Source organism: Cuculus canorus, chromosome 13 (assembly GCF_017976375.1).
Source record: "Cuculus canorus isolate bCucCan1 chromosome 13, bCucCan1.pri, whole genome shotgun sequence".
Classification (NCBI taxonomy): Eukaryota; Metazoa; Chordata; class Aves; order Cuculiformes; family Cuculidae; genus Cuculus; species Cuculus canorus.
In genome coordinates, this window is record NC_071413.1 from 18380726 (window position 1) to 18405330 (window position 24605).

The 24605-nt window shown below is 39.4% G+C and overlaps 1 protein-coding gene across 4 annotated transcripts in view; it reads right to left on the reverse strand.

Moving 5' to 3' along the window:
• The window catches only part of CDH8 (cadherin 8), a 226884-nt gene that overhangs the window by 49416 nt on the left and 152863 nt on the right, over positions 1 to 24605 (reverse strand). For 3 of the 4 annotated variants that reach the window (XM_054078926.1, XM_054078923.1, XM_054078924.1), the window contains exons 8-9: positions 22407 to 22660; positions 14049 to 14185 (exon numbers count right to left, since the gene is read on the reverse strand). In XM_054078926.1, coding sequence (XP_053934901.1) covers positions 14049 to 14185; positions 22407 to 22660 — 391 coding nt within the window. Of the gene's footprint in view, positions 1 to 14048; positions 14186 to 22402; positions 22661 to 24605 lie in introns of those variants that run through there. The other variant, XM_054078927.1, reaches the window with a different exon arrangement.

Consider the following 24605-nt stretch of genomic DNA (forward strand, 5'->3'; position numbering starts at 1 on the left):
ACCCCTCATGCCACCCTCCCATCAAACCCAACAACTCAGAAACTCAAGGGCTTCTGGTTAGTACAAATCCCTGTGAATGATGGTCTCAATTTAAGAACAACGCTTGTGTTTATAAAAATCCACTTTAATGTTACCACTTCCTATTCATTTTCGTGGACTCCCCAAAAGAAAATGCTAGAAGATGTCCTAGGTACTACATGTACTAGATTACACAAGTGCTCGATCCATGTAACCCACATATTGCAAAAGGGAGCAATCAGACGGCATGGCACACGCACCAGGAGGGAAAAGGGGGCTGTTAAAACAGGGAGAAGAAAGGGATGGGGTGAGTTTTGAAAAGAGTTGGAAAGGGCATCCTAGTTAGAAACCGTAGCACCTTTTCAATATTTGAGCAGCAATTACGGGTACTCGTCTCTTGTCAGAAGCTCTGGATGAAAACAGTATGTCCTTAGAGACCGTTCTCCTGCATATCTAATTTTGACCACAATGAGCTTTATATTCACAGTGACACATAATCAAGATATATGTGGCACATCAATATGAGTAAACAAATACATAATTCAAACTAAATTATTAGTATAGCTGCTTGAGCGGGTTCTATTGGAATCTGCTATAGTCATGTCAGGTTTATGACAATGAAAACAATTCAGTTTTATTCACAGATCCTAAGTAAATCCTTAAGGGAAAAAAAAATTACACTGCCAACATCCATCCACCCACACATCTATCCAGAGACCAATCTGGAAAAAAGCGCTGGTGGAAAACAACCTGTATTTCGGATACAGGACTGTGCTATTGAGCCTTATTTGTCTCAAATAAGAATGCAAGTCAGGCCGTAGTTTGCTACGTCACTTCCAGGGAATTAGCTACATTAAGTATTTCAGCAACAAATTGTTAGGTGTGAAAAAATCAGGTTTAAGTCTTAGCCGTTATTAGCAGTGGACTTATAAACTACAAAGAAAGGCAAGCTTTGAATGTTTGAAGTTATACAGTTAATAATTTTGCTAAAATCAATGTAAATTTAAAAAATAAAAAGTAAAAAATGATGCTAAACTTCAAGAATAAGTAATAGCAAAACAGTGTTTGTTATCTCTGGGAGCATCAGGGGGTAGGAAGCATTATTCTACACAGCAGCTATTTCAGCAAAAGTCAGTCTTCTACAAGCAAAAGAGTTTTTTTCCACTAATTTGTGGCAGCTACCAATAACAAGGAAAAAAGTGTTAGTAAAATAGAGAACCACAGAAAACCATAGGGAACCACATCTTTCTGTTACCTTTATTACACACACTAGCAATAATAACAGTGTGATGAAATGCTACAAGATCTTTACTTCTGGTGGCTCACAGCACCACAAATCTAATTAGGATTCCAGATTTTCTGAGGCAGTGTAATGCCTTAATTGTTGTGAGGAACTAACAGGGGTTTATTTCTAAGTATAATAATGAGAAAAAAAATCCAGACAATAATATGGTGCCAAAAAGTGACAGGAAAGGATCTGCCTTCAAAAATAAACAAGTGGACAGGCAGGAAGAAAACTGATTAAAAGAAAGTTTTACGTCACAACAAATGTGCCAGAACATGATTTCCTGCTGTGTTGCTAAATTCCAGCTTCACCGAGGGAGCTGAAACAGCATAAACCAGCCAGGAATCTGGCCCACACTTTATAGCAATAATATTGCTAATATGATAATATATCATGCATATTAAAAAGTTATAAAATATTGACTTAGATATGCGAGGTCTTATTGTCAACTCTAATTAGCTATGAAATTTTATAATGACTAGTAGCAATAATAATAACAACAATAAGCAGACTGATTGAGGGCAAGATGTCTGGAATGTGCTCGTGGTTTCATTTTAAATGATTAGTGATTGAAAGTAAAATAATTAATAGCTCAAATTAAATTTCTCCCTTAACTTATAGACGAGACACCAAAATGCTTTCCTAAAAATTTTTATTAAATAATAATTTATTATATAAGTGTTTAAATGTCATTGTTTTCAGAGCTCACATTCCTTTCTGGGACTGATTTTCTTGATAGTGCAATTTAACTACTCTTATATTCCTTCACAGATAAAACATTGCTGGCTATGCTGGATTTGAGTCAGGTTCTAGGAGTTTAGCATCAAATCATTCTTACTTGCATCCCTTCAGCAATAAGCAAAAAGATCTCCCTAACATATCTCTGTCCCCCTTTAAAAAAGCCTCTCCTCTGCTTGTTCGCCAGAAAATACTGTCATCTTTGCTATCCAACAGCTTCACTAGAAGCTCAAAGCAAGCTACTCTGAGTAGAGTCTTTATTCTACAAACAAATGCGTTTAAAAAAGACTGACTACACCAATATTCCGACCTGCTCCCAAGCTTTGGCCTTACAGAAAACAGCGGAGATTCTCGATAGCCACATTCTGCTTCAAAGCAGATGAACTCCGTCTTTCAAAGGAGATGAACACTATGCAGTATTTTTAAGAATAATTATCTTTTCTTCAGAAATTCTGAATCAGATATTGGAAGTGCAGATGGCCAGTTGTCTAGTGAGACCTCACCTGGAGTATTGTGTCCATTTCTGGAATCTCAACATAAGAAGGAGATGGAGCTGTTGGAATGGGTTCAGAGGAGGCTACAATGATGATCGGAGGGCTGGAGCACCTCCCATACGAGGAGAGGCTGAGAGAGTTGGCGTTGTTCAGCCTGGAGAAGAGAAGGCTTCAGGGAGACCTTAGAGCGACCTTCCAGTACCTGAAGGGGCTCCAGGAAAGCTGGAGAGGGGCTGTTCATAAAGGCTTGTGGAGATAAGACAAGGGGCAATGGGTATAAACTGGAGAGGGGCAGATTTAGACTGGACATAAGGAGGAACTTTTTCACCATGAGTGGTGAGGCCCTGGCCCAGGTTGCCCAGGGAAGCTGTGACTGCCCCATCCCTGGAGGTGTTCAAGGCCAGGTTGGATGGGCCTTGGGCAGCCTGAGCCAGTGGGAGGTGTCCCTGCCCATGGCAGGGGTGTGGAACTGGATGATCTTTAAGGTCCCTTCCAACCCAAACTATTCTATGATTCCACGTTAAACTTGTCCAGTTTCACAACACGCTCATTTTGCTCATATAATTCATATATTGTCAGTTCAACCAGGCCTCCAGTTTGCTCAAAGCTGTTAACAAACATGCTTCACATTAATTAGTACATTTTCACTAATGACCCTTGCATTCTGTGCTTGCATGCTTACCTGTTTTGTGCCCCAGAAAGCCTTACTCCCATCTAAACACCACCTTGTATCCTGATCTTTTGTGTTTTAAGCTTTGAACAGCATTCTGACTTCCAGTATTTTTTTATGAAATCAATATTTGCAAATCCAGAACTAAGACATCTAGCCTGGCTTTACAATGCCTTGAAATCAGAAATAAAAGAAGCGAGACCGTTCATGCAAATCTCTCCCCTTCTCCTTGCTATAATTATGTTTATTACCTCCTCTGACTTTTTATTTTTGCACTGAATTATCAGATGCTTTATTCTCAGCTGCCTAACATGTTTTCCTCTGAAATCAGAGGCTGCTAACTTCTGTTCAGCGTTCCATACCTGAATTTAATTCTTACTCTTGAACTACTGAGACCGTTTACATAGAGATTGCTTCCTAAGTACACTCCATTCCTGTTCATATTTCCTCATAATACGGCCACTCCCATGCTATTATACATGTGGGTCACCTCTCCTGCTACTCCTGAGCTGTGAAAAGTAAAAATGGGACAGTTTGTACTATGTCTGAGTGCACTTTCATAGCTGAGGACAGCAAACTGGCTTTACCTGGTAAACCAGCCCTCCACTGACCAGTGGCAAATGCTCTGCGACCCATTAGAATCTATGGAGTCCTTCGTAACCCTTGATTTCTGTGCAAATGAATAAAAACTACCTTGCTAAAGTCTGTGTTTCATTACAAAAAAAATGATGGATTATCTAGTTTGAGTTCCACTAAGCCAGAGAAAAAAGGGTCAAGCGAAAAAGGTTAATATTCCTGAGCTTTTCCAGTTTAAACCACCATAAAGGCTTATTTCCTTCTCTTTCTAAAAATTAGTGAAATTAGAGGTAATTATATGATGCACCAAAGTAACTCTCTAAAATGTTAGAATTATTGCTAATAATGTCTATAGTATTTTTCACATTAAAAAGCTAAACAAAATTAAATATATGAAAGCATGAACACACGTATTCATGGCATTAAAAAGCACGTTGTAGCTGAAGACTTATTCTGAAGAGTAATTACGTCTCTCTTCCTTTTTAATTAGTGTCCTCATATTTTTTAAAGAAATATACAATATACGTAACTTTAGTAGAGCATGTGCCGGGTGATGATTCAATTATTGTATTTATATTCTTGGTAAACCATAAAGAGCCTTCCTGGCTTTGTGCCCTTTCCCATTAGGTGATAAAATTGCCTCATACTTCTTCATTTCTAAAGAATGCAGTCGGTACGGGTAATTACCTTTGTCAGATAGAGCCCACAGCTTTGTCCTTGAGATTCCTATGCTCTATGCCTGGAAAATATTTATTGTGGTCAAATCACCGTTTCCATTGCAAGACCTGGTCCATATTTTCATCTATGATTTTTTTGACTAATAATTCATAAGAATTCCTTCTCGTTGTAGCAGTTCTGGTACTTTGCCACATACTTGGGCAGGGGCTTAGCCAGCCACTGGTATGCTTTTTGTTTGACGAGTGAAGCTGAATTCCAAGAATCATTTGATAAAGCAGTCACTCAAAAGGAAAATAATAGCTCCGTGACTGCGGTGCCTGGAGAATAAGGAAAACAGAAATTCTACCAAAACTCTTCATTCAGAGATTTAAAATTTGGCTAAAAGCACTTTGCCAAGCACTTTGCCAAGCAAAAAAAAAAAACCAAACTAAAAGCATTGCTCTACGCTAAGAGAAACATCCTCTCCAGTCCTGCACTGGCTTTAGAATTCCCTAGCGGACTGACCTGTTGAATGTGGTGCACAGAGTTGGAGAAAAGGGAGAAGAGCCCTGTAGTAACCTGATGCAACGAAGCAATCAGAACTTCCTAAGAAGGCTGAAACGTCTTGAGTCCATACTAATGAAAAAGGAACTTGCCCACACTGGAATATGCTCTTGGTAGCACCTCACAAACCGTACCTGAGATCCAATATGAATACAGTCCAAGAAAACCAGTGCTGACCATGAACATAAGAAGACAATAAAATTCTTGAGTAGCCCACTCAGTATGATGTCAGGTGAAAGAAAGCTTGGGACTTTAAAGGGATCATCATTTAGAATCACAGAATCATAGAATAGTTCGGGTTGGAAGGGACCTTAAAGATCATCCAGTTCCAACCCCACTGTCATGGGAGGGACATCCCACTAGGTCAGGCTGCCCAAGGCCCATCCAACCTGGCCTTGAACACCTCCAGGGATGGGGCAGCCACAACTTCCCTGGGCAACCTGGGCCAGTGTCTCACCACTCTCATGGTGAAGAAATTCTTCCAAGTATCAAGCCTAAATCTGCCTCTCTCCAGTTTATACCCATTGCCCCTCATCCTATCACCACAAGCCCTTATGAACAGCCCCTCCCCAGCTGTTTTGGAGCCCCTTCAGGTACTGGAAGGTCGCTCTAAGGTCTCCCTGAAGCCTTCTCTTCTCCAGGCTGGACAACCCCAACTCTCTCAGTCTGTCCTCGTTCGGGAGGTGCTCCAGCCTCCTGATCACCTTTGTAGCCTCCTCTGAACCCATTCCAACAGCTCCATCTCCTTCCTATGTTGAGAATTCCAGAACTGGACACAGTATGCCAGAAGAGGTCTCACAAGAGAGGAATAGAGGGGGAGAATCACCTCCCTCTGCTGCTTTTGATGCAGCCATTTAGTTGGCTTTAAATTTTATGAGCTATGGTTTCTGTTACTTGTTGGTGCATTTTCCACAAATCCCAGAGGCTGCCACCTGCAATACATTTACAAGTTTTTCCTTGTGGAAATCTATGTACCTTTCACTACATTCCTACTATCGAACACATGTATTCTCGAGAAAAGCATTATCTCATTTTTTAAAAACAGAATTCCAGAGAAGCATGGCTAACGGTGAATGCATTCTAGTATACTTTTTATTTCCAAAGAATTCCCTAGAATCCTGTAGCTCACATGGGGTTCAGCAACAGTTTAGGAGGGCTGAGCATGCAAATACCAGGATATTCATATTTAAATTGGAGGAACATTGTGCAGTTGAATTATGTTACTAATACACTTTTCTTGCCTACGTTAGAAACAGCTTCTCTGAGGTAAGGCTTTGCTTTCGTTTCAAACTACGTTAGGTCTCCATTTATTGCGGCTTTTGTTATATCAATCAACCGGCAATGACTGAAGCACAGGGCATTAATGAGACTGACAGTGAGGATGCTGGGGAAATACCTGCAATGTGGCTGCTACAGCTATTAGAAGCTGGAAATGTTAATCCACGGGGCTGAAGGCAGAAAGAAGATGGGAGTTTCATTACTCTATACCTTATACATGTGTGATGCTCTGAGAGTTTGAATGATCAGTGATTCTAACTCCATTCAGAATCTATGTAAACTGTAGCAAAAATGCTCTAATAAATAAATCGTGGCTATTTGATTTTCTTTTATAACAGCAGCTAAGTACTACATATAAACTCGCTAAGTACTGCAAAACCTGTACAAGAAACTGAGAGAAAACTGGGCAGGTTATCCCAGCCTGCTCTGCTTCACTGCCCAGGAAACTTGCTAACGAGCTGCTGCAAGAACACAAGCCTGCCAATGTGAACAGCAGTTAAGAGTGATAATTGTAATTTATACAAACTAAAAACTGCCTTGTGTGTTCAGATGAATGGGCCACATATGACTGTAAGGATCCTGACTTCACTGGATTTTACTGAATGGTAGAAAATTCCATTTCAAAAAAGTTCCAAAGAACCAGAGATGTGATGAGCCTTTGTACATATAAAAAAGATGCACCAAAAGAAATGTCTGTACATTAATCATTCATTCTTACAGCACTGCAATTCCGGCTCTCAGAGAATACTTGCATGTGCCCTCAGATTCCTTTGTCCTTCAAGACATAGTTTCAGAGAGCACAAACATAAGAGCAGCATAATCTGCCCTGACTGTCAAAGCAAGCCTGTATCTTCCTCCATTCTCTCAAGCATCTATAGCTAAAATAAACCTCCAAGCCTTGACATACAACTTTAAGCTCACATAAGTTTACCCAGCAAACCAATGAGAAATCTCATTAGCCCAGTATTTAAAGTGCAGAGTCAGGGACAGGAAACAAAAGCCCACCTTCTGTATCCACAGACCTAAAGGTACGTTCTCAGGGACAGGTTGTTTTGCCAGCAAGCCTGCTTCCTCTAACCTGGGATCACTGAGATGTTCTTGCTCTTCACTCATTCAGCAAAGTAAACTTGGATGTATGGCAACATAGAAAGAAAGTTTAAGAATCAATGCATAGGTGCAATAACTTTCAGTACCCCTCTTGCCATGAGTGTTAATACATGTATTTCCTCTCTGAATCCTACATCTGTATTTCACAGTAATCATCCAAAAAGCTTAAAGTTCTTTGTCATATTCTCTTCTCTTAAATATCCATGTGACAGAATTCATCAACACCATGTGACTGGAGAGGAAAAAACACGAACAATAAAGAAGCAAAACTTAAGTTGATGATATAAAAAAGAAACTTAAGAAATCATAACACAGAAAACAAAAATGTGCAAAAGCAATAAGGTATTTAAGAGTAGACAGATTTAAGGGCAGTAGTTGAGAGGATCAAAACTGCAGAAGGAATTTATCTACTGATTTTCCCCTAAGTTAATGGAAAATGTGTTTACTAAATTTGAAATAATGAACCCACCCCCTAAATATCACCTATTCCATGTTAATCACCTTCAATCCAGTCTTTTTCACTGATCACTCTTTGCACTGTTTCACCTTTAGTAACCAGAAAAGGGATTTAGGTGGATGAGATATTTGAAGAATTATCTCTAGGAGGCATGGAACCAGTACGCAACACAGTTACTGTGATTCAAACAGGCAGTGTAAAACTATATGCAACTTGTCTACCTATTTTGAGACCCAGAAGATAAAGGCAATACAAAAGTTCAGGCAACTGTCTCTGAGAGAGCCACTCAAGGTAGGTTTTCCTTAGTCTGTCTGAACAGTTAATCAGCCAAGAAGAAAGGGTGCAGACAACAAGAAACTCCTTCACAGAGGCTGGAAGGAGTCTGCCAGTGGTGGGAGAGTGAAAGGAGGGCAACACCAGCTCCAAAAATGTCTCACTTTGCACAGGTCCCAGAACACGATGGTTTAACAGGCACGGTGGTGTTGGGCTGACGGTTGGGCTGGATAATCTTAGAGATCTTTTCCAACCTTAATGATTCTATGATTCTAGAATATGACTTGGCGCCAATAGCATGGATTTGCTCTGAGTCAGAACTAGCCAGACACTTGCCTACGAATAGGAAAACAAAATGTCCTTTTAAAACCCCTCAAACTGGTCTTTCGCCTGTTACGTCCTTACAGAAAAGAGTCACAGTACCCACTGGCTCATGGGTTTTTTTTTGTTTCTACTCCTAGTTTTGCTAGATTTGATTAGAATGTGCGAGATCGAATTTATAGCTGTTACTGCTGTTTAGCTATTAACTGGCAGGACACTGTGCTTGCCACGGGGCTTGCTTGCCTCGCTGTAGGTTAGAGTCTAATGCTCGTTAGTGGCTGCTTTTTACTTTTGCTGCTTGCTGTGCTGCTTATCACCCTACTCTACTGTGCCTGGGACCATTCTGATAACAGCAGTGGCGACGCGCCTGGGCTGGCAGGTGGCCAGGGCATCGCTGCTGTGCCGCTGCTGCTGTACTGCACAGGTCGAAGCTCCAGTGTGAACTCGAGTTGATGTGGATGAGTCCACACAGGAGCTGGACATCCCAAAGTGTCTGTGGCCATGGACAAGCCCACGCCAGAGCAGGCACATCTTGAAGCACCTGTGGCCATGGTTATGTCTGTGCCGCAGCACAGTATACCTCTGAAGGTGTTGTGGCCAGAAGAGAAGTCCCTGCTGGGGAAAGTACACCGTGAAGTATCTGTGACTGTAGGTAAGTCCATGCTGCAGCACGCACACCTTGAAGCATTGGTGGCTCTGCATGAGGTCATGCTGGAGCACCTCAAAGTATGTAGCCATGGATAAGTCCATGACAGAGCAGAGCAGGTACACCCCTGGAGGGACTGCAGCTATGGGTAAGGCCATACTGGAGCAGGTGTGTTCCTCTGAAGGCATTGTGGCCCATGGATAAGACCATGCTGGAATGGGTACATCTCAAAGTGACGGTGGCTGTGGATAAGTTATACCACTAAAGAGACTGCAGCACACAGATAAGGGTCCACTTGGAGCAGGGACAACCCTACGAGACTGCAGGCTGTGGATAAGTGACAGGGGACAGGACAAGAGGGAATGGCCTCAAGCTCTGCCAGGGGAGGGTCAGGCTGGACATCAGGAAAAAAATTTTCACAGAAAGGGTCACTGGGCACTGGCAGACGCTGCCCAGGGAGGGGGTGGAGTCACCATGCCTGGAAGGGTTTAAGGGACAGGTGGATGAGGTGCTGAGAGGCATGGTTTAGGGACTGTTAGGAATGGTTGGAGTCGATGATCCAGTGGGTCTTTTCCAACCTGGTGATTCTATGATTCTATGGTAAGTCCAAGCCAGAGCAGGAGCAAGCGGAGGAGTTCACTGAATGTCAAACCCTATGGTCTGGTTCAAAGGCACCAGGGATGGAGATTTCAATGGAAATACCTTTAAATTCTTGTAACCCACGACTTTATTTGCATATTATGGGAATTACAGAAGCAGAACTCTTTGTTAATAGCTACGCTAGGAGGAAGAGGAGGAGTTCACCTGAGCTGCATGTTGTAGGAATTACTATAGCAGGAACCAACCACACCAGTGGAGGCCAAGTCTTACAAGAAGCAGAGCAAGTACAGCAGTGACCCGATCTGAGCTGCTTTGGTGCCCTAAAACTCCACACAACACAGCATGGCTCCATACTGAGTGGCCACCATAACAGAGAGAGCCCAAAGTCATGGACTAAATGAACTCAACAGACATTACGGACATTTTACAGACATTTCAAAGGCGTGGTCCACAGACGTAAGGAATGATATCTATAAATCACACCAAAGGATGGGAAGAATGGTGGTGGGTAATGACAATGTATTGGATAGTGTGAAACCTGAGCATGATGCAAACAGCATGGAATAAGGGGTGGAGGACGTGCTGATTTTGGTTCAATTAGAGTTAATGTGCTTCACAGCAGCCAGTATGGGGCTGTGTTCTGGATTTGTGCTGCAGTGTTGATAACACAGAGATGTTTTTGTTATTACTGAGCTGTTCTTACTCAGTCAAGGTCTTTTCTCCTTCTCACCCCACCAGGGAGAAGGCTGAGGGTGCACAAGCAGCTAGTAAGGGACACAGCTGGGACAGCTGACCTCAGCTGACCCAAGGGCTATTCCATACTATATGACGTCATGCTCAGCATATAAAGCTGGGGAAGGAGAAGGAAGGGGTAGCCCTCAGAGTGATTATGTTTGTCTTCCTAAGTAACTGTTACAAACGATGGGAGCCCTGCTTGCCTGGAGGTGGCTGAAAATCCACCTGCCAATGGCTGTAGTGAATTAATTCCTTCTTTTGTTTTGCTTGTGTGCACGGCTTTTGCTTTACGTATTACAATTTGTCTTTATCTCAACCCATGAGCTTCCTCAGTTTTACCCTACCGATTCTCTCCCCATCCTCCTGGGAAAAGTGAGTGAGCGAGAACCTGAGTGGGGCTGAGTTGCCAGCTGGGGTTAAACCACCTCAACCTAAAAACATTAAGTTCACTCAGACTAAAAAGAAGCAGTATGTTTAAACTTATCCACACATTCAAAATCCCATTACTTTCAAAGAGATCAGCCAGCCTGAATCTAAAAGTCTTCATCCTCAAACCAGGTGAAAACGCAGAAGAATAGAATCATAGAATCATTAAGATTGGAGAAGACCTCCAAGATCATCCAGTCCAGCCACCGGGTAGTCATGGTCAATATAGCCAGACCAATCTTGGAAGACTCCCACCTGAGACAGTGGGTGGAAGATGATAGGAAAGAATAACTTTTTCATGGTAACAGCAGAAAACTGCCCAAATTCCCTGTGTTTAAAGCACAAACTTAGCTGCAGGTACCTTACCAGCATGAAGTTCTGAAACAGTGATTTATATTTTGGCAAAACTTGGTGTTTATCTATTAAAGTGTTGACAAACTGGGGTACAGTTAGGATCTACCAGGCTGGGAATGAAGAAGAAAAGAACAATATGGTGGCTTATGATTAGTAAGCAAGCGTAATGTCAATGAAACAGTCTGATCGTTGCCCACAGGAGCAGAGGTGAGGCTTGAACTGAACCTGAAAAGCAACTGTCCTGGGAAGAGAAAATGCTCCTGGATGAATCATGCTGACATATTTATTTCTATGGGTGAGATCAGCAGTGCATTAACATTATTTTCAGTGAAAGCAGCACAAAGACACACTTTGTATTTTCATTTGCCGTTTGTGTCTGCTTCCAACAGATTTCTCTTATTTTATAACAGAGATGTTGCTTATTACTGTGTTGGAAAAAAAAAATCTAAAAATGCCCATTTTCCCCTGCTTGACAGTCCTATGAACAAATTTAGTTTCTGCATGAGAAGCTTAAAAATAATTTCTCTTAAATAAGCAAAGACAGTAGTCTATGAAATTAAGCTCTTGTTTTATGTAAATGTAAAATAATTATATTAGGAATGCAAAAATAAGCCATCAGCAGGAAGACAAATGCTTAGAACAAGACTGGAGTTATTATTTTCATAGCCAGTCTGATAAGAGACAATTTTACAGCAGTGATAGATGCTGAGGCTCCCACGAGGTCTAATGACGAGGCTGATTTCTTACAAAATTCTAGAGTATAATTATGCTTTAAAAATCTGAAGATGCAACAGGCAGAGTTGATTCTGCTGTCGCTTAGTGAAGTGCACTTCTGTTAACTTTCCTCTGACACACACTCATAAGGGAGATTGAAAAATTAATTGGAGGAGTTTCTTGAAAATTATTCCCTTTCTCTTGTTCTTTTTTGACTTTTTGGGCAAAACAAAACATAAAATTACTTCACTTTAAATCATGCTATTTCATTATCTGAAAACTTTGAGCCACACACTAACAATTCTGCTTTCCAGGCCATCAGTAAATCTCTTGATCCAATATTCCTCATGTCTTGAGAAAATTAGCATGGAAGTTTTATAAATTTCTCCTTTAAAAACATCAACATTATTAAGTAGTTTGATATTAACCTGGGAAAAATACGCCCTATGAAACCAGAGCTTACTTTCTCTCCGTATGTAGTTTGATTAGCTGTCTAGGCTTGGCTTTCGTGCAAACAGGAAGTATTCTTGATAATTTATCGAAGTGGTGTTTGCCTGCAAGTTTGAACAGCAATTAACAGCTCACTGTTAATTAACTACTGCACTACTGGTGATGAAATAAACAAATTATTAAAGTAGGTCATAAGAAGATGGCTTACAGGGGTTGTAAGCCCACTTGATACTCAGACCCATCTTTCTCATTTTTAGATGCCACTGTGGTTACTGATCGTGGATTCTTAAAGTTTAGTTTTGAAAACAAATACTACTGAAAAATACTGGACAGCAAAAAAGAAGCAAATTTTACCCTCGCATTCATGATGTTCAAAGCCTCAGCATTATGAAACTGAGCATTGTAAGTTCTGTATTGTACTACTATATCCTTTAAAAAAGACGCTCTGAGGGAAAAGCAAGCGTTAACTTCACCCTGTTTTCTACACGCAAGAATTAACAGAACTGATCATCAGGCTCTAAAGAAAAATACACTTACAACAATATGTCATAGAATCATAGAACGGTTTAGGTTGGAAGGGACCTTAAAGCCCATCCAGTTCCACCTCCTGCCATCGGCAGAGACACCTCCCACTGGATCAGGAGCTCCAAGCCCCATCCAACCTGGCCTGGAACCCCTCCAGGGATGGGGCAGCCACCACTGCTCTGGGCAGCCCCGGCCAGGGCCTCCCCACCTGAACAGGAAAATGTTTCTTCATATGATCTCATCTCAATCTCCCCTCTTTCAGCTTAACACCCCCTCGTCCTATCCCTGCACTCCCTGATCCACAGCCCCTCCCCAGCTTTCCTGGAGCCCCTTTCAGCACTGGAAGCTGCTCTAAGGTCTCCGTGGAGCCCTCTCTTCTCCAGGCTGAACAACCCCAACTCTCTCAGCCCATCCTCAAACAGGAGGTGCTCCAGCTGTGCATCAAGTGTGTATGCCCATATCGGAATTATGCATCTATGCTCATTGTGGAATAGACACATCAGCAGAAACTTTGTCATAGTTGGTTAAGACAACTATATGAGGTGATGGACCTATATTCTCAATCTGTTCTTTTGCTGCAACATGTTTACATCTAATGTACAGTCTAAAACACAGTGCTAACATTAATAATAAGTCATGTCATATGTGATCCCATCAGCAGTGCTTATAATCCCCTATTAATCAAGTATTCTTCTTGGTTGGAATCTAGGACCCATATTCCAGACGGGTGACGTTCCTGGCTCCCAGTGACTCAGGCGTACAGATCAGACACCAAGGTTTTGCAGATTTCAGTAGTCCATGCTCCTGCTTATGGCCATATATCTGTATGTATCAAATAGGACTACTTTCATGAAACATTACCCATGTGCTTTGGTACTGGGTTCTTTAACACATTTTTAAACATTTAGCTTATATATCCTGCACAAATGTACTCAAGTATACCTTCAAATTCCATACCGCTGTCTTCACTGAAAAGAAAGCAGTTTTGAAAACTAAAAGAAACGGAACTTCAGCAGAAATCAAATTTCTTTTCAAAAATTCTGTCATTTAAAAATCCAGTTTAACTTTTTTACTGAATTATCTACAGTTTCCACTGCACACGTTGTTAAAATTGATTATAAGCCCAAAAGAACCATAAGTCAGTTGACACAAATACTTACTAGTTTCAGTAGCTACGATAGTTATGTTGTGCCACGTATTCGTTTCTCTGTCCAGCGGTGTTGCCAACGTTATTCTCCCATCTTCTGCATTAATGTTGAACTGTCTCTCGAGATCAGTGTGCCGATCAATGGAAAACCTACAAAACAGACATCCCTGTAATCTACTTAATGAAGCTAGAGTAATCCATTCAGTCACAAGACAGTTTAGGGAGCCCTTGAGAGCTGCAGTTTCAGAGCCAAATGGATTGAGAATCACAGAATCATAGAATCATGGACTCACAGAATGGTTTGGGTTGGAAGGGATATTAAAGCCCACCCAGTTCCACCCCTTGCCATGGGCAGGGACACCTCCCACTGGATCAGGGGCTCCAAGCCCCATCCAACCTGGCTCTGAACACCTCCAGGGATGGGGCAGCCACCACTGCTCTGGTCAACCTGGGCCAGGGCCTCCCCACCTTCAGCGTGAAGAACTTCTTCCTAATGTCTAGTCTAAATCTTCCCCTCTCCAATTTAAAGCCACTGAAGCTTGATAACATAATAATTTATAAGACAAAATGACAAACTGAGACTAAAAAATCTTAATAATTATTGCCCAAGGACTAATTAGCTGTATACCCAGTGTGAAGGTCATAAAATGCCCTCAGGTTAACTGGGTAACATCTTTGAAAAACAGTACTGATCAAGAGTTAATTACACAATCCATCACGTTTATTAGACAGTTTCTATGGTATTCACAGCAATTGCTGATAATTTCAACAATGAGGTATGAAGCACACAAAAATGGTGGGCTCCATGGTTGTTTAAAAAGGACTGAATAGTATTATTTAACCAATAAATTTCAGATTAACAAAGCATGAACTATTCACCAAGCATATTATTTGGTTATGGTTCAAGCAGCTCCATGAGTGGAATGCAGTTGGTAGATTACCATTTTCCTATAAAACCCTACAAACACAGAGGGACTGACTGTTTTATGGATTGACATCACTGATTCTTAACAAAAAAATAGGAGTTTCATCTGAGAGGTAGTCAGAGTTTGGAAATGTGAATGTCCAGGGAAATTATGCAGCTTAAACAGAGCCAGCTCGACAACAAGAAAGAACTCCAGTAGATTGGTCCAACTGTGCATTAAGCAGGATGATGATTTAAACCTCAGAGCAGGATCTCCAGGAAAGCTTTTGTGTTTGTCCATTTCTACAGAGTTATTTTATTAACATATTATTCGCAACAGGAAACTAAATCACAAAATTAAGCCTTCCAATTTTTTGACAGGAAAGATATGAAATGAGAGAGTTTAGTGATAAACTATTGATATGGTTCAACAAAAATTGACTTCAAGGGGTTTTACTGAATCCTAATTGTGGATTTATATAAAAGCCTTTTAAGCCTTTGTGTCTATGTGTTACAGTACCTAACAGCATGCACTGACAATTTTTACATCTGTTCTGCATTCTATCTAGGCATAATAGGCTGAGTTGGGATACAGTATCAGGCTGGATTACATTATATAGTGGTCAGAAAAGTGACTCAGACTGTCAGTTTCTCATTACATTTCTACTCTTTGCAAATACGCTGTTAAATTCACTGATAAAAGAACAAGAGCATATTTTGCTAGAGTGACAATGGCTCAGTTATCTGAAAATCAGTTATTCCATTCCATTTTATGCTTTACCATAAGCAATTTCCTCCAAAAATTCTGATTTGGAAGTGCCTTTATAATAGGAACTTGTAGCTCCTTCCTACAATACATATATTCTGATGAACTCGAACTCATTCCAGCATAACATGATTGATTTGATAAATGTAGCATTAGGATCCGATTTCAAAGTTTAGGTTTATAGCATTCGCCTTTTATTTCAGTGTCATATATTTTCATATTCAAAAGGAGAGGAACATTGCAATTAGAGTGCTTGTGCAATGCACAAAACAAGACAGAATTCACTTTCAAAAATTAGTTCTAAATTAAGAAAATTTATGAAGATCTTAACATTTATATTGTTGAAGACTATCACTAAAGATCAAGATCAGCGTGATCACATTGGTAAGACGCTTAACTAATAGATTTCAGAGTAACACCTCCTCCGTTTAACCAGGAAACGTGTTTTGTTACACATTTAAGCTCTTAAACTCTAAGTAGTTTTACTCTCCCAAAAATGAGTAGTTTTGTTACAAATAACATAAAAATACAAAGTAAAACTCCAAATATATTTGCCTAAAGCTAGGTACATGCAACTATATTTGGATGTTTTAGTAAACTGATTTTCGAGCGAGCTCCACGTACTCAGTTCTCAATGGTTTGATGAGAACTGTACTGCCCTCAGCACTTCAGAAAGCCAGGTCACTTGCATGGAAGAATAAAGCTGTAGGTGCTTAACTTGAGGCAATCACTTCTGAAAATGTATCTTAACCTTATTTTGATGTCTCCCTCATTTCAGTTAAAGTATTAGAAGTAAAAGTCTGGTACTAGTGAAGTTAGTAAAAAACACCTTACAGACTTTCATAGGTTTAAGATTTCACTCAAGAAAATACAAGAAAGGCAGAAAATGATAACTTTTTGATGATGTCGTTGCTTGAAACTATCTTTTAATTCTTGATGTTTATGTAATGATGCAGAAACAACTCATCTGATATCAAACATTTATGAATTTTTTACAGTCTGCAAATGAAATAAAATATGAAATGCTTATAACCTACTTAATGTTCAGTTGACCTCGGCTTGAAATAAATTCCACTGAGATAAGACACAGATTTCCTTGCAGGACCAATCCTTTTTTAAACTTCCATTTACAGTCTTCTGGCAGTATCTTTTTTGAAGTTATAAAGGTGAGTGTAACATATGTGAGTTTATTGTATTGCATTTCATCTCATCCCAACAGTATTTATTCACAATGCAAAACCAGCATGCAAAATGAAATATTTTTAACATAAGTTACTTGGCTTTACAAGACTACAAAGAGGTAAAACCCTCTCCTGATTTTAATTTGATAAATATTTGGTACAAAATAAAAAATAAAACCTGCAATATCATAAACCTGAGAAAACTAATAGCACATTTGCAGTTTCCTTTTCACAATAACGGTATTGTAACTCTCTTTAATGGAAATGCATTGTCAGATCCATAAGCTATACATAAAACATGCATATCTCTAAAAATGAGCAAAGAATATCTTGGGAAATAGTATCTTTTGAAATCGACATAAACCCAGCACAGGTTATTGGGATATTTTGGTTAGTTTATGGGTTTGCTATGGCAATTATAGGAACAACCCCATAGTGGTTTAACAGAAGACTGGAAATGATTCACAGTCCCGCTCCCGCACTATCGATACTGCTGTTACGACTTAATTTGATCTATTCTTTCTTTGCATCAACATAAATGGAAGCAGAAATCCTTTTTGCTGCACCTGCTGAGATTTGTATCACAGTACTGATACCTCATCAGTGGTAAATCACCATTGTTTATTAATGCCAGGCAGATTGGACATGCTACTTAGTGACAGATAAACAGCTGGACCATTAGGGAGGCAGAAAATATCGTATCTAGGTTTTTAAGGCCTGCTGTGAATTAAGAAAATGATCAGCTGCTGCCAAAGATGAAATCTGTGTCGATACAAATAGGGAAAACCTGCCATCGTGAAGCTTATCTCTCCACAGAGAAAGACACTGAAGGGCAGTGATTTATAGGACGGCAGAGACAGTGTAGGAAGAAAGATTATTACTCATGCTTTTTTCTATGCTCTTGGATCATGCTCCATCCAAGATAATTTACTGCAGATAAATAGTCTGTGGTTATAAAATAACAACAGAGACATGAAATAAGTACTACTGAAATCAATAGATTTGTATGCCAATAGATAATGATCTTTCAAGCTTTATTATACTACAGGCCAGAAGTACCACCCTTACTAAATAAACTACATTAAAGCTTTACAGACAGTTTTGCTGAATTCACAGGGTCCCTTTTCCAAAGAGATGCACATGGTCAAGATGTAATAAGAAGTGAGGCACTGATGCGTTCTTCTGAAATGACTAGGCTAGAATAAGGCAAACTACTGACCATGTTTACAATTTTTAGGCAAATTTATAAAGCCCATTCACCAACAGGCTTAAAAGTGAGCCAAGCCCTTAAGAAACATGCATGCAGAACAGCAAACGAAGATACAAGAGAAAGGTTGCTGCTTAAATACTGGGTTATGAAAGATACAGCCAGACTAACCTAACAGCCGACATGAAGAGAGCGTTCATATTCATGGGACAAAATTATAATGAAAGCATAATTCAGCCTAATATCCCATTAGCACTCAGCCATTCAAAGATATCTTTGCTTATCCACAACAGGGCTCGACATCAACAATGAGAAAAGTCCCATACAACATATGCATCCTTTAGTCCCATCTATTTAAATGTGTCTTAAATTTCTTCAGCTGATACTGAGGTATCAGAGCAATAACCACTGCCAAAACTGTATTTGACACAAGGCATCGCTAAGTAATCCTCTTGAGCAATTTCCATAGAGTGGACACATTCAGAATCAGACTAGTAACCCATCTATATGAGATTTGAGACAAAAAAACCACGAGACCAACCCTATAGCTCAGAAACCAGGAGTGGGAGGGGAGAGACAGAGAGATGGGTATAGAACATGTTCTATCCTGTCACAGAGAGACAAAGCTTAACTTGATCGCTTCACTCAGCACAAGTGGACGATAGGTGTTCAAATAAAGACGTTTTCTTACCCTCGGTAAGAAATATCAGTGTGCAAGAGTGAACCGCGAGTTCACATCAAGTTTCTTTTGAAACTGAATAAATTCGTGATGGACACTTTTCCATTATTGACTTGAGGCTGATGGTGAAGAGGTCCCCAGGACCCAGTTGGTGCTCAAAGGAACCCAAATTTTGTCAGCAGAAGATATGAGAGCAAAACCTATGGAGATCCCCAACAGCTTTTCAGAAACTGATCTATGGAATTGCTTTGGACACCGTCAGTATCATTTGCAGCTGTGGGTCAGCTCAGAAGGGAACTGTTGCGAAGGTGAACATAGTTGATTTTCTCAATTTGTTAAGTAATTTGTTAATTTGTGAGTTACAGGCACAGTCTTGGGTTTCTTTGTGTTCAACCTCATATACCTGCTTGTAAATCTATGATAGGCTTCCGTGCCTTTTAGATCAAGAGAAGGAAAGATCAGAGAAAACTTTTCATCTCTTCTAAGTAAGCATTACTTCTGTTGCACTGGATAGAAATAAGATTAATTTTTATTTTTTTTTAAAAAAAAAAGGAGAGAGGGACAAAGTTTCTTTTCACGCTGTTTTCCATAATATTTTTTTCTAAATTCTCTAATGTTTTGTCTCATGCCTCAATTAGCAGAATGTTTCCATGTTCAGAGACATCCATATTTCCCTTCATTTATGGTACTGCAATACTCTTGAGTTTACTCAGTCTGTGCATAAGACAGCAGATGTGGTATTGGTAGCACATAAGGTGATTCATAGTTTCATCTGTGTTGCCAGGGTTTTTATAAATGTCACCAAGCGCTCTGTCTAACCAAAATAATGATAAACTAGATACCTACAGAAAATAATTGTTTGTTATCTCATAAAATTCTGTTGTAACGAAAAAATACATTTAGAAGTGTCTAGGCAGTATTATAACTGTCCATTATTTTCAAAACAGAATGTTTTAATTCTGGTTTTCCATTTTTTAACTTATGCTTAATATTTTTGAAAGCATATCATAGAATGTATACATAAAGTATACATTATATTTGTGGTATCATAACAAACAAACACTTAAAATGCACAAACAAAATGAAACATTCCAATCTAACAAAACAATGTTTCCCCCTATTTTTGTTGGAACCTGTCACGTTCCAACTTTGTCCTGAATTAGAAGTAAAATAATTGCATTTCTGCCCCCTACTTGTCTCTGGTGAATAGTTTTACTCCCAGAACAGTAAAATTCTCAACTTGAAATCTCTTTTTCATGCAAAAAATGCAAAATAAAACAGGAATTTGGATTTTCCAGAGCTATCCCAGATAAAACCAAATTAATGAGGTTTGCAGGCAAGGAAAAAACAAAGTTGCACACAAAACTGAGCTCTGCATATTCTCTAATTAGCTATCAAGCCAACACAGTGGAAAAATTAAATCTTATAAAGTCCCGCATATAGTATTTTAAAAGAAAACTATATATGTCACACTAATTAATTTTTTGTTTATATGTAGTGAATTTTGGCCAATGCTGTTTCATGTACGTCATCCCTATATGTCCTGATAAAGTGATAATGTTCTAGTTCAGTTCGCACATCTAAAATATTTCTGCTTTTTAAAAGTTTGAAACCAACTTGATCTATAAAATGATTAAAAAATGGCAAAGGAGGAAATATTTTACTCGACTCAATTTTTCAGGCTTGGACAGAGGCTCAATTTTAGGACATAGATAAAATTGTAGCTGGCCTAAATTATTAGGAGTTGGGGGCAGGATTAGAATAGAATTCCAGGGAAACAGATCAGGACTGGAAAAATAGCCAAGGTAAAATTGAAACAGAATTGAAGGCAGGCAGAGATGAGGAGCAAAGGGGACGCAGGCAAGAGGCAGAAGAGCACAGGCCCAAGCCAAGAGCAAAGCAGGAAGGGGTAGAGGGAAGGAACCAAGGTTAAATTGAAAGAGAAATTACTATCGAGCTGGAAAAAAAGGGAAGAAAAGCCAACTGGCTGGCACCACGGCTGGTTTCACACACATTTCAGAAGACCCTGTCATTGTAGTGGCATCACAAGCCCTTTCTCACAGCTGCCAGTGGGCAGCGGTAATAAAATGATGGGGGGAGCCACTGCTTCAATCGTGATAGAAAGAACTCTCTGTCTTCTCTATTACTTTTGTACTGTTTACACAAGATTCTTCTAACCTGGGCAACTACCCTCATGTATTTCCCATTTTGTGACCAGATTACCAGCTTTGATCATCCTGAGAGCTTCTCTGGTAAGAAAATAAACTCGGTGCCCATCAACACTGCCTGGGCTGTGGGCTGCAGGAGAAAATATACTAATGAATGAAATTATATAGAAATCAGTAATAGTTAAAGCTACAATTAGCTAGCTTTGAAAGGACGATTAAGAAATGAGAGACTCCAACGTACGCTCCGATACCTTTATATACAAGTTCTAACATATCCAAATGCTGGAAATTCTGAATTTTTGACTCTGAAAATGCTAAAATATGATATTGCAACCTGTAGACCCCTGAAATAAAGGTTTAAGGTTTGGCTATGCAACAAACCTGATGTAGACGATGATGATTAGAAAATGGTATTAAGTGATGAATTATAACAATTAGCATCATCCTTACGATGCTGAAGATCTCTCGCATAGGTTAAATTCACTACGAGATTAATGTACAGTGATGACTGTTATTAAATAGACTCTCTCCAAATGGCTTTAAATTGGAAGGGGGGAGATTTAGATTAGACATTAGGAAGAAATTCTTCATGATGAAGGTGGTGAAACAGTAGTCCAGGCTGCCCCGGGAAGTTGTGGCTGCCCCATCCCTGGAGGGGTTCCAGGCCAGGTTGGATGGGGCTTTGAGAGACCTGATCCAGTGGGAGGTGTCCCTGCCCATGGCAGGGGGCGGGTGGAACTGAGTGATCTTTAAAGTCCCAACCCAATCATTCCGATGCTATGAAATATGCCTTCCTATGATTTTGATGTTTTAGTGTTTGTTTTCATAATGCTTTTAGCCGGCAGTACTATACATCACAAAACGCGCTTCGGGAACACTCGCGTTGTACCATACTAACCATTACAATAGGGGAGGGAAAGATGTGTGCTCATCAAAATGAGATAGAAAGCACTGATCTGATGAAACTGGAATAACAGATTTTGTTCCAGTTAGATCAAAAAGGGGAAATTTTATAAATCAAAGATGCAAAAGTCACATGGGCATAATCAGCTCTGACTTTCTATCTTTAAACCTGGAATGGCTTTCACCAAAGGAATACAAAATACATTTTGACAACCTTAGAACTACATGGAACAACCCCAGTATTGTTAGTACAGATCCTAGCAGATAATTCAAAATAACTGCGGAGATACACACTGATGATTCAACCCCATCCGACCTCATACACCCTATTTCTTCTTTCCATTGCACTCCTGCCGTTTCATAAGAGTACTCATGTGGCAAGGAACATTTTTGTGATTTTGAAAATAATCCAAACTGATAAATCTAACATCATAAAACAAATCCAGTACAAGTGCTTTCATAGAAATAAAATGACACATAAACAGTGTCATTCAATGTATGGGAAAATATACTCAGTATTCTGCCAGCAGTTTTTTTCAAAGAGAACTTTAAAGCAGCGCTACCTTATAGGACTGGAAGACACGTCAGGGTCATGGGCAGTCACCTGACCGATCACAGAGTTAATAGCAGCGTTTTCATGCACTTCCAGTAGGTAAGTAGGTGATGAAAAGACTGGTGGCTCATCAGCATCCTCTACTACGATTTTTACCGTTGCTGTATCCTTGAATGGTCCTCCACTGATGAAGCGAGGATCAATATGAATGTTGACGGCTTCTACCTTTAGAGTATAGGATTTTTTGGTCTCGAAGTCCAGTGGCTGTTAAGAATGACAAAGATAAATGTCTTTTACTAATGGCCACAGAGAAAGAATAAGTGAATATAATGCTGATGGATGAAAGTTATGTGCATTTTAGCACACTCAGTGAGTTTTAATGCAATGACTTCCCACTCCTAGAAATCCAACCTGCAAGTTTTCTAGGCATATATTGATATCTGTTTATTAACCAGATTCAGAGAAAATAAGACTCTTGTTTCCTTGATTTTCACAAGAAATTTACCAAAATACTCCCTCTCTTGAATTACACCATTACAATTACATATCCGCTAAGTATTACAAATCTGTTGGCAATGGCATGATTTGCATACTAATCATGCGCTTAATCAGTGCTTTGTTATTTGGAAGTAAGAAAAAAAATTACACTAGCTCCAGAAAGAATAAATATTTTATAACCTCCAGAACAATGTGAGAAAGGCAAAGAACTAGCAATTCTTATTTCTTGGACATGAGAAGCATTATGTGGAAAAATGTAGAGCTAATCATATAAGAAAGTCCTTCAATAATATTGCACTTCAGGTAACTCTTGTGTTTCCGTGCATAGGGGTAAAGTAGACATCTCTCAGGAATTGCTTAAAACTGTAGCAATTCCTATTTCTCTATCTTTTTTTCAGAGAGGGAACTACAAAATCGACTACTTTATTCTACCAATACACCTGCCATGTCACCATTGTTTTTTACTATTTTACAGTTCCATATTAAAACATAAAAGAGGCAAACACAGTGGATTTAAAGGAATGAAATACCAGATAAGAACCAAATTGGTGCCACTTTTGAATATTAGAATTTTTCATTATAGGAGACTCAAGTTTGTGTCTTGAAGCACATCAGTATATTCACTATATAATTCTCTAGTGTCTCACAATGATTCAGATTTCAAAGATGCAAATTGCCAAGCATTGGAAAGATATTAAGATTTGCATTACAATGTCCCCAGGATAAAAAGAAAAGGACACAGAAACTCTGAATCTGCAATGCAAATACCAGGAAGAGCACAAATAGGAACCTTCAGAAACTCTGTCACAGCCTTCACTATGTATATGTACAAATCTGGCTGAGTTTTTTCAGGTATGAATCAAGCTCTAATGGGATTTGCTCTTCCTCACAAATTCTAGTAAACATGAAAAAAAAAAGCCTTGCTTCTTTAGCAGCTTTTGTAATTATGGTGATTTTTATATCAGCATATTCACAATTTGCCAATCATAGCTCCTGTATCATGTTTCCAACTGCTTTTCATATGCTTTACAGAAATGACAGCACCCCAACACATTTAGTTGTGCTTAACCAGGGTATCATATTGAAACTTTACTCTGCATTGTCTAAAGTCCATGAATTTATGCTGGAGAAAATCTGTTGGTGAGCAGTACCCTCCATACATCATCTACTGTAGCAGAACCAAAATGATTATTGCTGTCAAAAAGAATATATGAAACAACATTATGTTAGAGACTCGGTTATGAAATAAAGCCAAGGGAACTGGGGCAAAAGGCTAATTGCCTTAGCTCACAAAAGAGGCCACAGCTTCCAATAAATAACAGTAAGGAAGATCAAGGATGTATATCATAATTTTCTCCTTAGAAAATTTAGATAATAAACATGTAAATTTAGATAAATACACATAATTTTATTATACATCTTCAGTGCTGATCTACTCGCTGAGAAACAGAGGGTATAAATTTTTCACAGATACTGTGCCAGACCTTTTTTATTACCGGTGGAAATTTAATATTAAAGAACTATACTCATTGGAGTCTTCTTTTCACTTGAATGTTGTGGGTTTTTTTTTTTGCTTGTTTGCGTTTTTGTTTCCATTTGGGGTTTTATTGTTTGTTTGTGGGGTTTTGTTTCTTTTTTTTTTTCTTAAAAAGAAACACCCAAAGATTCATTTAGTGTTCTGTGCCACATATTTAAAAACTCTCTATGCCAG